Source organism: Anolis sagrei, chromosome 2 (assembly GCF_037176765.1).
Source record: "Anolis sagrei isolate rAnoSag1 chromosome 2, rAnoSag1.mat, whole genome shotgun sequence".
Classification (NCBI taxonomy): Eukaryota; Metazoa; Chordata; class Lepidosauria; order Squamata; family Dactyloidae; genus Anolis; species Anolis sagrei.
Window position 1 is genome coordinate 94,616,885 of NC_090022.1, and position 12,272 is coordinate 94,629,156.

Here is a 12,272-nt window from a genome sequence, read left to right on the forward strand (position 1 = left end):
ACTTCAAAAGTATGCACAGTTTGAGGGAAGCCTGCCACCTAGTGACAGATCTGCTAGAGCAGAGCTATCCAATTACCAGGATTTAGCTATGCATTAATTAACCAGTGAGTAGTTTATTCAATAGATCTTCTCTAGTTTGGAGTAATCAGTAGGATTCAAGCCAATATGATTTAAAAATCAAGGAGCCCTCAGGTGCATATCCGTAGTATTTCAGGTATAGGATGGACAATGACTAAAATATCAAAATCCAAAATACTCCACATTCCAAAATTATCCCAATGGGTAATGGAGATAGTGACACTTTTGTGTTTTGGTGGTTCCATGTACACAGATTTTGTTTCATGCAGATGACTTTTTAAAATTATTTTATCAAATTACCTTCAAGCTACATGCACAAGAATTCTATAAAACATTTCATATTTAGACTTGGATCCCATCTGCAGGGTATCTCACTATTTATATTTAGAAATTTCTGAAAAGATATTAGAGATACATTCAGATAGCCTTAATAATGGCCAATTTGTTTCAGACTACAAAATTAGTTTATAACAAAGACGATCAAATTGTACTCCTTCAGGTGGTGTTGGACGGACATTCCCAGCACTCCTAATTATTGACTAGGCTGTGTAGAGGCAATGAAAGTTGCAGTTGAGCAATATCTGGAGTGTTGCCTTTTGTCCACTTTAGCCTAAAAATACCAAGATAGTTGTATTTTGAGTGCTAAACACTGTTCTTGCCAATAATCTCCATGTAATGTGTAATAATTTGGGACTGGAAACTGACATATGATATATCATAGTCTTCAGTATGACAAATAGGTGAAATCTGTAATTCCACTGGCTGTGCAATAAAAAGATTACTCAATTAACAAAGAATTCACGAGCCAGTAATAGTAGATATTATTACCTCATATATCAGTAGAACCTCAGAACTTTTCTTTAATGCAGGAATAAAAATTAAGGTTTATCCCTTATGTATAAGAAGTCATGAATATGTGGCATAGCTGTTTTCTAATCTCAAGAAAATGTGTACATAAAATAAAATAAAAGTTAATACCCTGACTGTTTTTAGTGGGCAAATAGTTTTAAACGGGTTATTTATTAATGTTTATACTATTGTGTTATTTTATTTGTATTAAGTGATATCTGCTTATTGTTGCTTATTGTTTATTGCTTATATTATTTACTGTATTTATTTGGTTGTAAGCCACCTCAAGTCCCTTCAGGGAGAGGGGGTGGGGTAAAAATAAAGCTTCTTATTATTTATTATTAAAGTGCTAACTGATATTCATTTGTTTTAACAGGCACAGAAATTCTCGGCAACTCAATCCGTATTATATACTGCACATTAGGTGTTTGCCTGTTTTATGCCCTGGGCTACATGTTGCTGCCACTGACGGCTTACTTCCTCAGAGATTGGCGGATGCTGCTTTTGGCTCTTACTGTGCCAGGGGTGCTGTACATTCCTCTTTGGTGGTAAGTATTTGTTATTGTTGTTCGCCAGCAAGTCAACTTTGACCCTGTAAATCAGAGATCTCCGAGAATCTTAGGGTATATCTATATGTAGAATTAATGCAATTTGATACCACTTTAACTGCCATGGTTCAGTGATATGGAGTCCTGAGATTGTCATTTGGTGAGGCATCGGCACTCCTTTACCTTGTAAAACTACAGCTCCCATGATGCCAAAGCATTAAGACATGACATGGTTTCAAATTGCATTAGGTGCTTCTTTTGTCATCAGCAATCTTGCTCAAATCTTGCACACTCAGCTGAAGCTTCGTCTTTGAATCAGCCCATCTGCAATGTATTGTTCCTCTTTTCTTTCTTTTTACTGATTATTATTATTATTATTATTATTATTATTATTGGCAGTGTGTCATGTAATCTCCTAATATAAATAAAGTATGATAACCTCAATTTAGCCATTTTTAATAAGAATTCAGACTCAGCTTCCTCTCATACCCATTTATTTATTTTATGGATTTTCTCTCAGACCTGTGTATTAAGGTGAAGACATTTTTTATTTAGGCTGGCTTTTCAGTCTTTTTTATGAAGTTGATATGTGCAAAACTATTTGCTGTAAATTTCTAATCTTTTATTAAACATTATTATTGTAAACATAGTTTAAACAAAAGATGTCTTTAATAAAGTTTTTAATGATATTGATATTTAATTATTTTTAACTTTTATAAGTTAGTGTTTCAATTTGATCTTTTTAAAATTATCATAAGCTGCCTTGTATTTCATTTTGGGAGATATATGGCAACTCTAAGGGGTACATAACATGGGGACTTTGTTCAGAAGCAATTTGACATTGCCTCCTTCTGAGACTGAGGGAATGTGACTTGCCCAAGGTCACCCAGTAGGTTTCAATGAATGAGTGGGAACTCTCAACCATTTCACCTGATCCAGCACTCAAACCACTTAATCCACATTGGCCCAGACCTTAAACTATACTACGGCCTCCAACAGTCTGGCATTCTGTTTTAAAATTTTGAGGACCATTGAACTATGGCATGGTATCTTTTAGTAGTGTTCTTTCATGATAATCATTCATCATTCTTTTTATATCTTATGTTATGCTCAACCTTATTAATATAGTATTTAACTGATTATTGGCTTTTTCGATAGGCATCCCTTTCTTGTATGCGAGACAAGAAGCTGTAGCTTTATAGTTAAAAGTTTTTGTGATCACAGTGTTCTTTATGGTAGGAAGATTTTATAACCCATTCAAAACCTGTAGGTTCATACCTGAATCCCCTCGATGGCTGCTGTCTCAAGGAAGGCTTGAGGAAGCAGAATGCATTATTCGGAAGGCTGCCCAAAAGAATGGTGTTACAGCTCCGGAAGTAATATTCGATCCCTCTGAGGTAAATTTGCATGTGTATTGTATCTGGTGAGAGTTTTCCCCCAAGATTCCTGCATTTGGATATGTTGCCATCCAATAAAGCAGTGGTTCTCAACCTGTGGGTCCCCAGGTGTTATGGCCCACAACTCCCAGAAATCCCAGCCAGTTTGCCAGCTGTTAGGATTTCTGGGAGTTGAAGGCCAAAATATCTGGGGACCCACTGTTTGAGAATCATTGCATTAAAACCTTCTGCCACATGTAATCAAAGCTACCAAGTTTCATTCCATTACACAAAGCTGCTGGGGATTAAATTACTTCAATCCCTAGTCAGCATGTGTTTCCCAGTTTCCTTAAAACTCAGCATGCTCTACATTATTCCTTTCATTTAGCTTCTATAAAATGTTAAACAGTTTAACTGTTTAAAAGCACAACAGATCTGCACATGTTGGTTATGGGTGGTATATGCTATAGACATCTTCCTTGTTTCAGCAAATACACAACACTAACTTTGTTTCTGGAAAAATATTGATCCTTTCCAGATACAATTCCATTATTATTTCATGTGCTGACCCAAATTAAGCTGTATAAATGACCTGGAAATGTACTAGAAAGTGCTCCTTTTAGAACATTATGTTGTAATCACATGATTTTGGGAAGAAGGCAACAAGTTTTAACATGTTGTGTAATTTGTCACTCATAGTTACAAGACTTGACAACCCGGGACCAACAAGCATACAGCATTTTGGACCTGGTGAAGGGTCAGAATATCCGCTGCATCACTATTATGTCTGTGATTTTATGGTAAGCAAACTATAAACAACCTCTTAAAATGCACTCAAATGACTGAAGCCTGCAAATTTTATGCTCCAGTTTCATAAATTATTGTATTTATTTATAGAAAGGTGAGTATACTTAACAGAGTAGCATATGAAAACATCCCTACCTCCATTCTAAATCATAGACAATCACTATTCGCCTATCTTCGCAATCACATCTCCCCCTATAAACCAGCACGCACCCTGAGATCATCCCAGGAGGCTCTGCTCTCGCTGCCGCCACCATCTAAAGCTTGCTTGGTGGGGACGAGGGAGAGGGCCTTCCTGGTGATGGCCCCCCGGCTTTGGAACTCCCTAGGGAGATCAGACAGACTCCCACCTTGTCCACCTTCCAGGGGAAATTAAAAACTTGGATGTTCCATTGTGCCTTGGATTAAACAGTTCACCAGAGAACACAGTTTTCCCACAGTTTTAATTGTATGTTGTCTTATTGATAATGTTATATGTCTATTGTTTATGTTTTTATTTTAATTGCTTGTATTGTTGTGATTATTGCTTGTATTGTTGTGTTCGGGCTCGGCCTCATGTAAGCCGCACCGAGTCCCTTGGGGAGATGGTAGCGGGATACAAATAAAGTGTTATTATTATTATTATTATTATTATTATTATTATTATTATTAACTATCTTGACTCTATGCTAAGTCCTGCACTTTCGTTCAGCCCTCTTATTGATCACCTCGACACTTTTGCGAAGGGTATTCCTTAGTCCCTGTTAATTTGATCTCCACACTTTCCATTGGCTCCTTTTAGGAATTATTGCACTCATTGAGCCTGTACTCAGCTATGATTTTTATTTCTGACGTATTATTTATGTTGATGTTTATGACTGTGTTATGTTTTTATTTTTAATTGATTGATTTTAATTGTATCTCTGTTTTGGGCTTGTCCCTTTATAGGCCATCCCAAGTCCCCTTGGGGAGATGGTGGCGGGGTATAAAAATCTGTTGTTGTTGTTGTTAAGATAAGCATTTTTTAGGAATTCATTTCTAAGATGTACTCACACTTAAATATGTGGTGGGGAAAATGTGTGCATGCGTACACTAATTTTTGTCTCTCAGAATTTGATGCTACTTGATCAGCACCCAAGATGGTTTGTCTGTTGCCAAACTAGGCTGCTTTTATGGTTAAGTTTTTTAAAAACCAGTTATTATACTAGCTAATATTTCAGAGATACAGAATAACAGATTTGGATATCTCTAGGACTCCCTAACTCCTGCCCAGATTATCTCTTCATGAGGAATGTGGGGGCAGCAATGAGGCTTTGGATCCATGGTAGGTTGAAAAAAAATCCCATTTAATTATTGGTGGCAAACTCGCAAATAATCAGACTTGTGACAGCTAAACCCATGAATGTGGAAGGCCAAATATATCTCCACTTTTATAATTCTTCCACCTCATAAAAGGAAGGAAAATGTTTTCAATCACCATAGCCATCACTTATCCATATCACTGTGCTGCATTTCCACCTCTGACATTAATTCAGATGTGTGGTGGACAGGATGAAAAGGACACATGCCCATTTCTCTACATGAATAGACTGTTATGATACGATACCTGAGAAAGGTGTTAAGTCTGCATTCTGAATATGTAATTAGATGATAATGTAAGCAGCAACAGCAGAATTAGCTGATGTTCAGGATGCTTAGGAACCCATGCAGCTTATTGTCACATGTAAATGAAATAGCTCTAGTCCAGTGCAGAACTCCTTGGAGGCTCCAGCAAATTTATAATAATACAGATCTGTCTTTCAGGATGGTCATTGCCATAGGATACTTTGGCCTCTCTTTGGACACTCCTAACTTGCATGGAGACATCTATCTCAATTGCTTCCTTTCGGCAGTAATCGAAGTCCCAGCTTATATCATCTCTTGGGTGCTCCTTCAATATTTTCCCCGGCGATATTCAATGGCAGCCGTCTTGTTCTTAGGAGGCTGTGTCCTGCTCTTCGTTCAGTTGGTGCCTTTATGTAAGAACATCTTCCTTAACATAAACCTTTCCTCCTTTGATAGATGTAACCGACAGGGACAAGCTTGAACCCTCAGTGAATGAAAAGTGATCATAAGCCGTGCAGTGAGCTAGTGAAACTGCATGCCATTTATAACTTCAAAACAGAGGTCTAATCTATTTAAATTCTTTGTGTCCATAGAAAAGAAGCTCAATGCTCCAAATCTGATGCTATCTCCATATTGTATCTGTCTTTATTGCACTAACCTGACTTCACTGCATTAGCCAAACATGTAACATGTCTGTCAGTTTAGTTTAAGATGAAATATAAATAAAGCCATAAAATGACATTAAACATTCATGATTGAATGGCACAGGCATCCAATGAGGAAGGATGTTGTCTGTAAATGAGATGGCCTTATAGTTCCATCCAACTTTATAATTCTTTATATATATTTTTCTGAAGTGGACTATCACAACTAGCCTCCTGAATTTTCAACAGAAAGGTGTTAAGTGTTAGATAAAAGTGAAAACAGCAATAGAAGCAGGAGGCTGATAGATATTTTACTGGCTTGGTGATAGATTTAGTATCCTCAAGTTTGGCTCTCATTTGTAGATCTCAGCGTACTATCCATTGTTTTGGTAATGACTGGAAAGTTTGGGATCACGGCTGCCTTCTCAATGGTTTACGTGTATACGGCTGAGCTGTACCCAACTGTGGTGAGGAACATGGGAGTTGGTGCCAGTTCCATGGCCTCCAGAATTGGTAGCATCCTGTCACCTTACTTTGTATATCTTGGTAAGTTAGTATCTTTCTTATTTTTTGCTTGGCAAAGTTCTGTGCTTTCTAGCATTAAAGTGAACTCTTACCTTTATCAAAACAACTTTCTTTGTGCATTGGTCCTGACAAGTCCTAGCAGTTCCATGGGGCAAGAACTTCAATAGAAGTGAGGAAGCTGATCTATCCTTTGTTAATCTGCTACTGAGTAGCTCTTGCTTAGCTTCCAAGCAGCTGCTGGGACCCCCAAAACACAGTTTGTAAATAAAGGATCTCTGTAATCCACTTTGACACTAACACTCTTGTTGTCCTCTTGTGCTTTCTAACAGGGGCCTATGACAGGTTTCTTCCCTACATTTTAATGGGAAGCTTGACAGTACTTACAGGAATCCTCACTCTGTTCCTTCCAGAGAGTTTTGGCACACCACTCCCAGATACCATAGATCAGATGCTAAGGATTAAAGGGTAAGTTTTAATTGATTTGTTACATTTTTAAAATACGTTTCAGAAAGTGTTGATGGATTGCAGTGGATGCCTGTGGACTAAATGGGAGAGGACTCTTGAAAGGTTGTGGGCAAGCACCGCCATGAACAGTTCATGGGCAACTCATAATAGGTCATATTGTCAGATCACAAGGTATAAAGCTCTCTGTGCCTTTGCTTTGGTCCAGAATTTCTAAATACTGTATACCTTCATACATAAGCTTGCCTAAGCTTTGAGACCTTTAAAGAAACACTTTCTGTAGGCCCCACTGCCCTCACAGGCATAATTTGGTGGCACTGTGAGAGAGAGCTTCCCCTTCCCTCTTAAAGAAGGCAGGATGGACCTCATCTATGCCTCAGAAACTTCTGAGGCAAAGACCCTCTTATATAGACCTACTTTGGGCCCTAAGAGCTTTTTCTCCCTTTTAATACATTGAATTAGTTATTTTAAATGCTTTAAAACTGTTTTAAATTTTGTGCACTCTTAATATGATTCCATAATAGTTAAAATTGTCTTCTAATTTTGATTTATGGTCTGTTATCTGTGTTTTAAGTGACAGGAACAGGCAGGATATAAATAATTTTTAAAAATAAAACTGGCAATCAGTTAGACTAAAGAAGAAATCACAACAAAACAAAATATTCTGGGGCCTTGGTGACCTGCTTGGGTTTGGTTCCAGGATACCAAAAATCAAATCTCATTATGTACAGTGATGCAGTAAAATGTTGCCCCTTCTGTAAAATGTCAGAATCAAGGTGTGCTTTTTGGTTTAATTTTTTTCAGAGTGTGGGTAGTAGAATGCATTAATGCAGAATCTGTGGGTATGGAGGGCTGACTTAACTCCTTTCCTAAACATTTTTGTGGCAAACTGCAATGAACTACAGGAAAAAGAATAAAAACGGGGAATGCAGAGGGCTTAAATCTTGAGGAAGAATGGTTGTCTTACCAGCTAGACTCCGTTACATGTCTATGTTGTGGCTTCTCAGGAGCAAACAATACATTCTGTTTTAATTCACTGTTTTAAAAAGAGTGGTTTTTAAGGAAAAGCCCAATATACAGTGTCACATTCCTACTCCAGACCAGTTTTCCAACATGCTCTGCTACTTGTTTGGATCACACCATGAAATGATTATGGGATGTGCCTATTCAGATTGGATTGGTGGATCACATGACTAGTTTTCCTTTAGAATTAAATGTGTTTGGTTTGGTTTAAATACACTTCTGAAAAGTTATCCTGTTGGGTCTTAGGTTTAACAAGAACCAGCATTTGGTTATATATTTTGAAAGTATGTTGAAAGTTAAATTGTTGAAGGGCCACTTCCTTGAACATGAAATAAGCCACAGCATTTGGTGAATTGTTTTTTCATGGCTTCTTTTTCATTTTTTACAGAATTAAATACAGAAATACTTCTAAAAGCCAAAAGAAAACAAAAGAAGAAGAAAATACAGTAATTCTAAAAACTACATCTTTCTGATGAACTACACTGCATTTGTATTTTGAACTGAATAATACCCAAATATTTCCTTTAATTTGCTTCCAGAAAGGACTAATTGAATCACTTTTTTCCTATAGTGACAAACTTATTTATTAAATATACATTCATTTTTGTGAATGTAACTATGTTGTATATCCCAATATGGGATCTTTGCCTGAAATTGTACACATTACATGGAAAAATATATGGGTGAGGGTAATATATTTGCCTTTAAGACCTTTCACAAATTATATTTGTATGAGGTTGGTTTTTTCAGTACACATTGTCAAAAGGTAAACATATTCCAGAATGTAAATATTGTCATATATTATTATCCAAGTTCGAATACTGCTTCTCCTTGTTGAAATAACATAGGCTTGAAATGAATTGAAACAATAGGTTAGGAAAACATGACTTAAACACAACACTGATAATTTTCTCAATCAGAATAAATGAGTGCTGGATGGTTTTACCAAGATTTGAGAATGAGTGTTCACTCTCATTTGACATCAAATGTTTCTGTATGCAAAACATTAGCTGTCTAGTTTTTGTTTGCAAAACTACTTTACATTTTCCAGATGTATTTTTAAATAATATCATTGGGTACCATTCATATCTGGGAATGATGTTTTGCCTTATTTAGGCATATATTTATTTTTATTATTGAAAATAGATTGAATTTATAATTCTTTTTTTCCTTTTAATATTCTAAGAGTTGAATTTTCCTCGCGTGACCTCTAATTCTAAAAGGCACAGCAATTAAGCCGTGTTGTCTGTCCGTCAGTCCTCTTCACTCGCTGCCTGAAATGTTTTGAATAACTTACTAGGTATGTAATAAAGGTCTATTTAATATGGAATTTGCTCTGTCAACCAAAGGTTAACCTGGTGCCTTTTGTCTCAAGTCCATATGCTTGCCTTTTGACTAAGCAAAGAGTTCATTATTTTAAATGACTATTATGAAACTATAAAAACAAAATCTTATGCCGAAACAATTGTATCAAATCTTCCAAGAGACTTTGCCCACCGAATTTGGAAACTATCCTGACTGCATCTATTTTTGTTTTCTTTAAGACTCTAATTTACACTTGATAGCAGTTAAAATGGTTTCTACGATGAAGCAAATTTCAAAAATAATAGTAAACATAAAGCAACATGGAATTGCATTCTTATTCTAATAACTTGTGAAATGCCTTTGTGAATCTTTAAAGACTAAATGAATAAATATTTTTATAACAAGAATCGCTAGAGAGCAGACATTCTTGCAGATAGTGCTGTTTTTAGCCACTCTAGAAATCATTGATTTATACTGTAGAGCTGCCCATTGGCTGATAAAGAATGTCAGACCACTTTGGTGCTTATAGTCCTCAACAAGTAGAAAGCCATGATATAAATATTTGGATAGGAAATGATGGCTTACGAGCATAACTGCAGATTTCCCAGTTTTGGGGTCATGATAGTTTTTCTAGTTTTAAAGGGACCCCCTGAATGGGGATAGTGGCTTAACAACTCAAAGATACTGCACTTATCTGCAGTATTTCAAATGCCTTACAGTGCAATCCTGTACATATCAATTCAGAAATAAATGCCAGGAAGTTCTCTTGGGCATAATTTTAATGAATTATGTCTAAGATTTCTGCCTTACTGTGTTTATGTGCCTTCAAGTTGTTGTTGTTGGGTTTTTTTTACTTTTGGTGACACCATCACAGTTTTTCTCAGTAAGATTTGTTCAGAGAGGGATGATAGTCTTTGCCTTCCATTAAGGTTGAAAGAGTGTGAATTATTCAGAGTCACCCAGTGGGCTTCCATGGCTGAGAAGGGATTTGAATCCTAGTCTCTAGAGCAGTGGTTCTGAACCTATGGGTCCCCAGATGTTTTGGCCAACTCCCAGAAAATCCTCTAACAGCTGGTAAACTGACTGGGATTTCTGGGAGTTGTAGGCCAAAACACCTGGGGACCCACAGGCTGAGGACCACTGCTCTAGAGTCATAATCCAATGCTCAAACCACTCACTATACAGCCTACGGTACAGTTAAAAAATCTTTCCACTTTCCCCCACTTTTTCAGATTTTTTTTAAGTTTTCTACAATGTCGTACAACAATTGGTTCACCGGCATCACAGCCAAGAAGAGTAGTCTCCATTCTTCAGAACAAGTTACTTGCTAAAGTTAGAGAAGTTTCAAAAGAGAGTCATAGTGTGATCTCTTGCAGTCTGATTGAAAAAGGAGAGAAAACAAAGACAAGAATATCGCTTCTAGGACATGTCGTGTTGTTGTTCCTAGAGGTATTATTGGACTTATAGCACTTGTTTATGAAAAGTTGTATTCTCATCAAAGGTTTCTGTTTCAATTTTCACTGTTAATTTTTTTAAAAAAATGTTTATTAAATATTTTTAGATTAATGGAATATGATGTCATCTGAAATAAACAAAATTGTTCCTTCAACAAATCATGTAGTAGTCCTTTGAAAATTCTTTTGATTCATGTGCTAATTATAAAATATTTCAAGAGTGCTTTTCATCATTTTTATTGTTCCAACTGAATTTTACAAATTTTTCGAAACCGTATATTTCCTTCTATTTCCTGGTTGTTTTAGGTCTTTTTATTCTGTGACGGGCCCCATGTTGGAACTCAACATGGACGTCCTTCTAGGTTCTTATAGTCCTCAACAAGGAGATAGACAGCTCTACTTACTGAAGGAACTCCTGCCCTCATTGTCCTTTCTTTGCATGCCCATTGCCTCCACCCCCACCGCCTGTTTGTTAGACTGATACTTCTCAGGGACATGCCTCTTTTTATTCAAAGTTTTCAGCCTTTGAGTCCTTCATTTTTTGTTCTTCTCCTGTGAGCATGAAGAAAGGCAAGATGTCTCCAGAGAGATAGATAGACCCTAACTTTTCTATGCAGAAATGTTGTTCTTTCAATGAAATCTTTCGTAACTTTTAAAGCTTGACTTACATATGGCTGAAACTAATTTGCTGTACTGTTAATTCAAGAAGCTTCTGATCTGCTAAACTGCTGTTGCTGTTGCTACTCTTCTTATTATAATACTACAGTGTGCCCTCACTTATTGTGGGGGTTCCGTTCCAGGAACCAGTAAACACTTCGGCGATAAGTGAAAAACCACGATGTAGGGACGCTATACTGTATATCTACAGTATAGCTTCGCCCACTCCACTCTCCCCTCCTCTCTCTCCACTTTCCCCCTCCCTCCCTTCCTCTCTCCCTCCTCTCTCCCCTTGCTGGAGCCACCCTTCTCCCTCCCCCCCTGCTTCTCCACTGGCATGGGACTCTCACCCGGTCGCCCAAGGAAGAGCGACCAGAAAGAAGCCTCAGAGCAGCTTACAGACCATAGCAAATTAAAAGCCACATTACAAATACAACAATAAATACAACACCCAGGAGTTGTAAGGCAGCAGTTAATAAGTAAGCTACAAAATTACAGTAGCTATCTTAAAAATACTCTTGGCATAGGAACAGGAAAACCATTAAAAGGAGGACATATATTTATTTGAAACAGGAAGATGGATTGGGCAATATTAAAAGCATATATGCTGGACTGGAAAGGTAACATCTCTAAAAGGAGGTACAGTCACATCTGGGGAAAATTCTTTGTTTTGAAAGTCGTCATTAACATGTAAGGCTCTTCCCAAGCATAAGGTACTAAAATAGTTAAAAACTACACTCCAGAAATTCAATATTTCATTGGTACTATTCTATGACATAATACACTGTTTTCCCAGTGCTATGTGAACAAACAATGTGAACAAACAAAGCCTTCGACAATACATTAAACAATGTCGTGTTTAACATGCATGCACTTTCCTATGGAGAGAGGTCAGTATCTTTAACATTGCCTGTTCTCCATTTTTCATTAAGTACTTGATTCAAACCATTTTGTTTACTGGCA

The 12,272-nt window shown here is 36.9% G+C and overlaps 1 protein-coding gene across 3 annotated transcripts in view; it reads left to right on the forward strand.

The window, feature by feature from the left end:
- LOC132768872 (organic cation/carnitine transporter 2-like) overlaps window positions 1-10,811 on the forward strand; it is a 31,637-nt gene extending 20,826 nt beyond the window's left edge. The window contains exons 4-11 of one of the 3 annotated variants that reach the window (XR_009630765.2): window positions 1,304-1,475; window positions 2,746-2,872; window positions 3,551-3,651; window positions 5,438-5,652; window positions 6,247-6,429; window positions 6,738-6,873; window positions 8,282-9,193; window positions 10,431-10,811. Coding sequence is in view for 2 of the 3 variants with exons in the window: in XM_060765230.2 (XP_060621213.1) it covers window positions 1,304-1,475; window positions 2,746-2,872; window positions 3,551-3,651; window positions 5,438-5,652; window positions 6,247-6,429; window positions 6,738-6,873; window positions 8,282-8,366 (1,019 nt within the window). In the remaining variant the exon portion in view is untranslated. Of the gene's footprint in view, window positions 1-1,303; window positions 1,476-2,745; window positions 2,873-3,550; window positions 3,652-5,437; window positions 5,653-6,246; window positions 6,430-6,737; window positions 6,874-8,281; window positions 9,730-10,430 lie in introns of those variants that run through there. The other 2 variants (XM_060765231.2, XM_060765230.2) reach the window with 2 other exon arrangements.
- The last annotated feature ends 1,461 nt before the right edge of the window (window positions 10,812-12,272 follow it).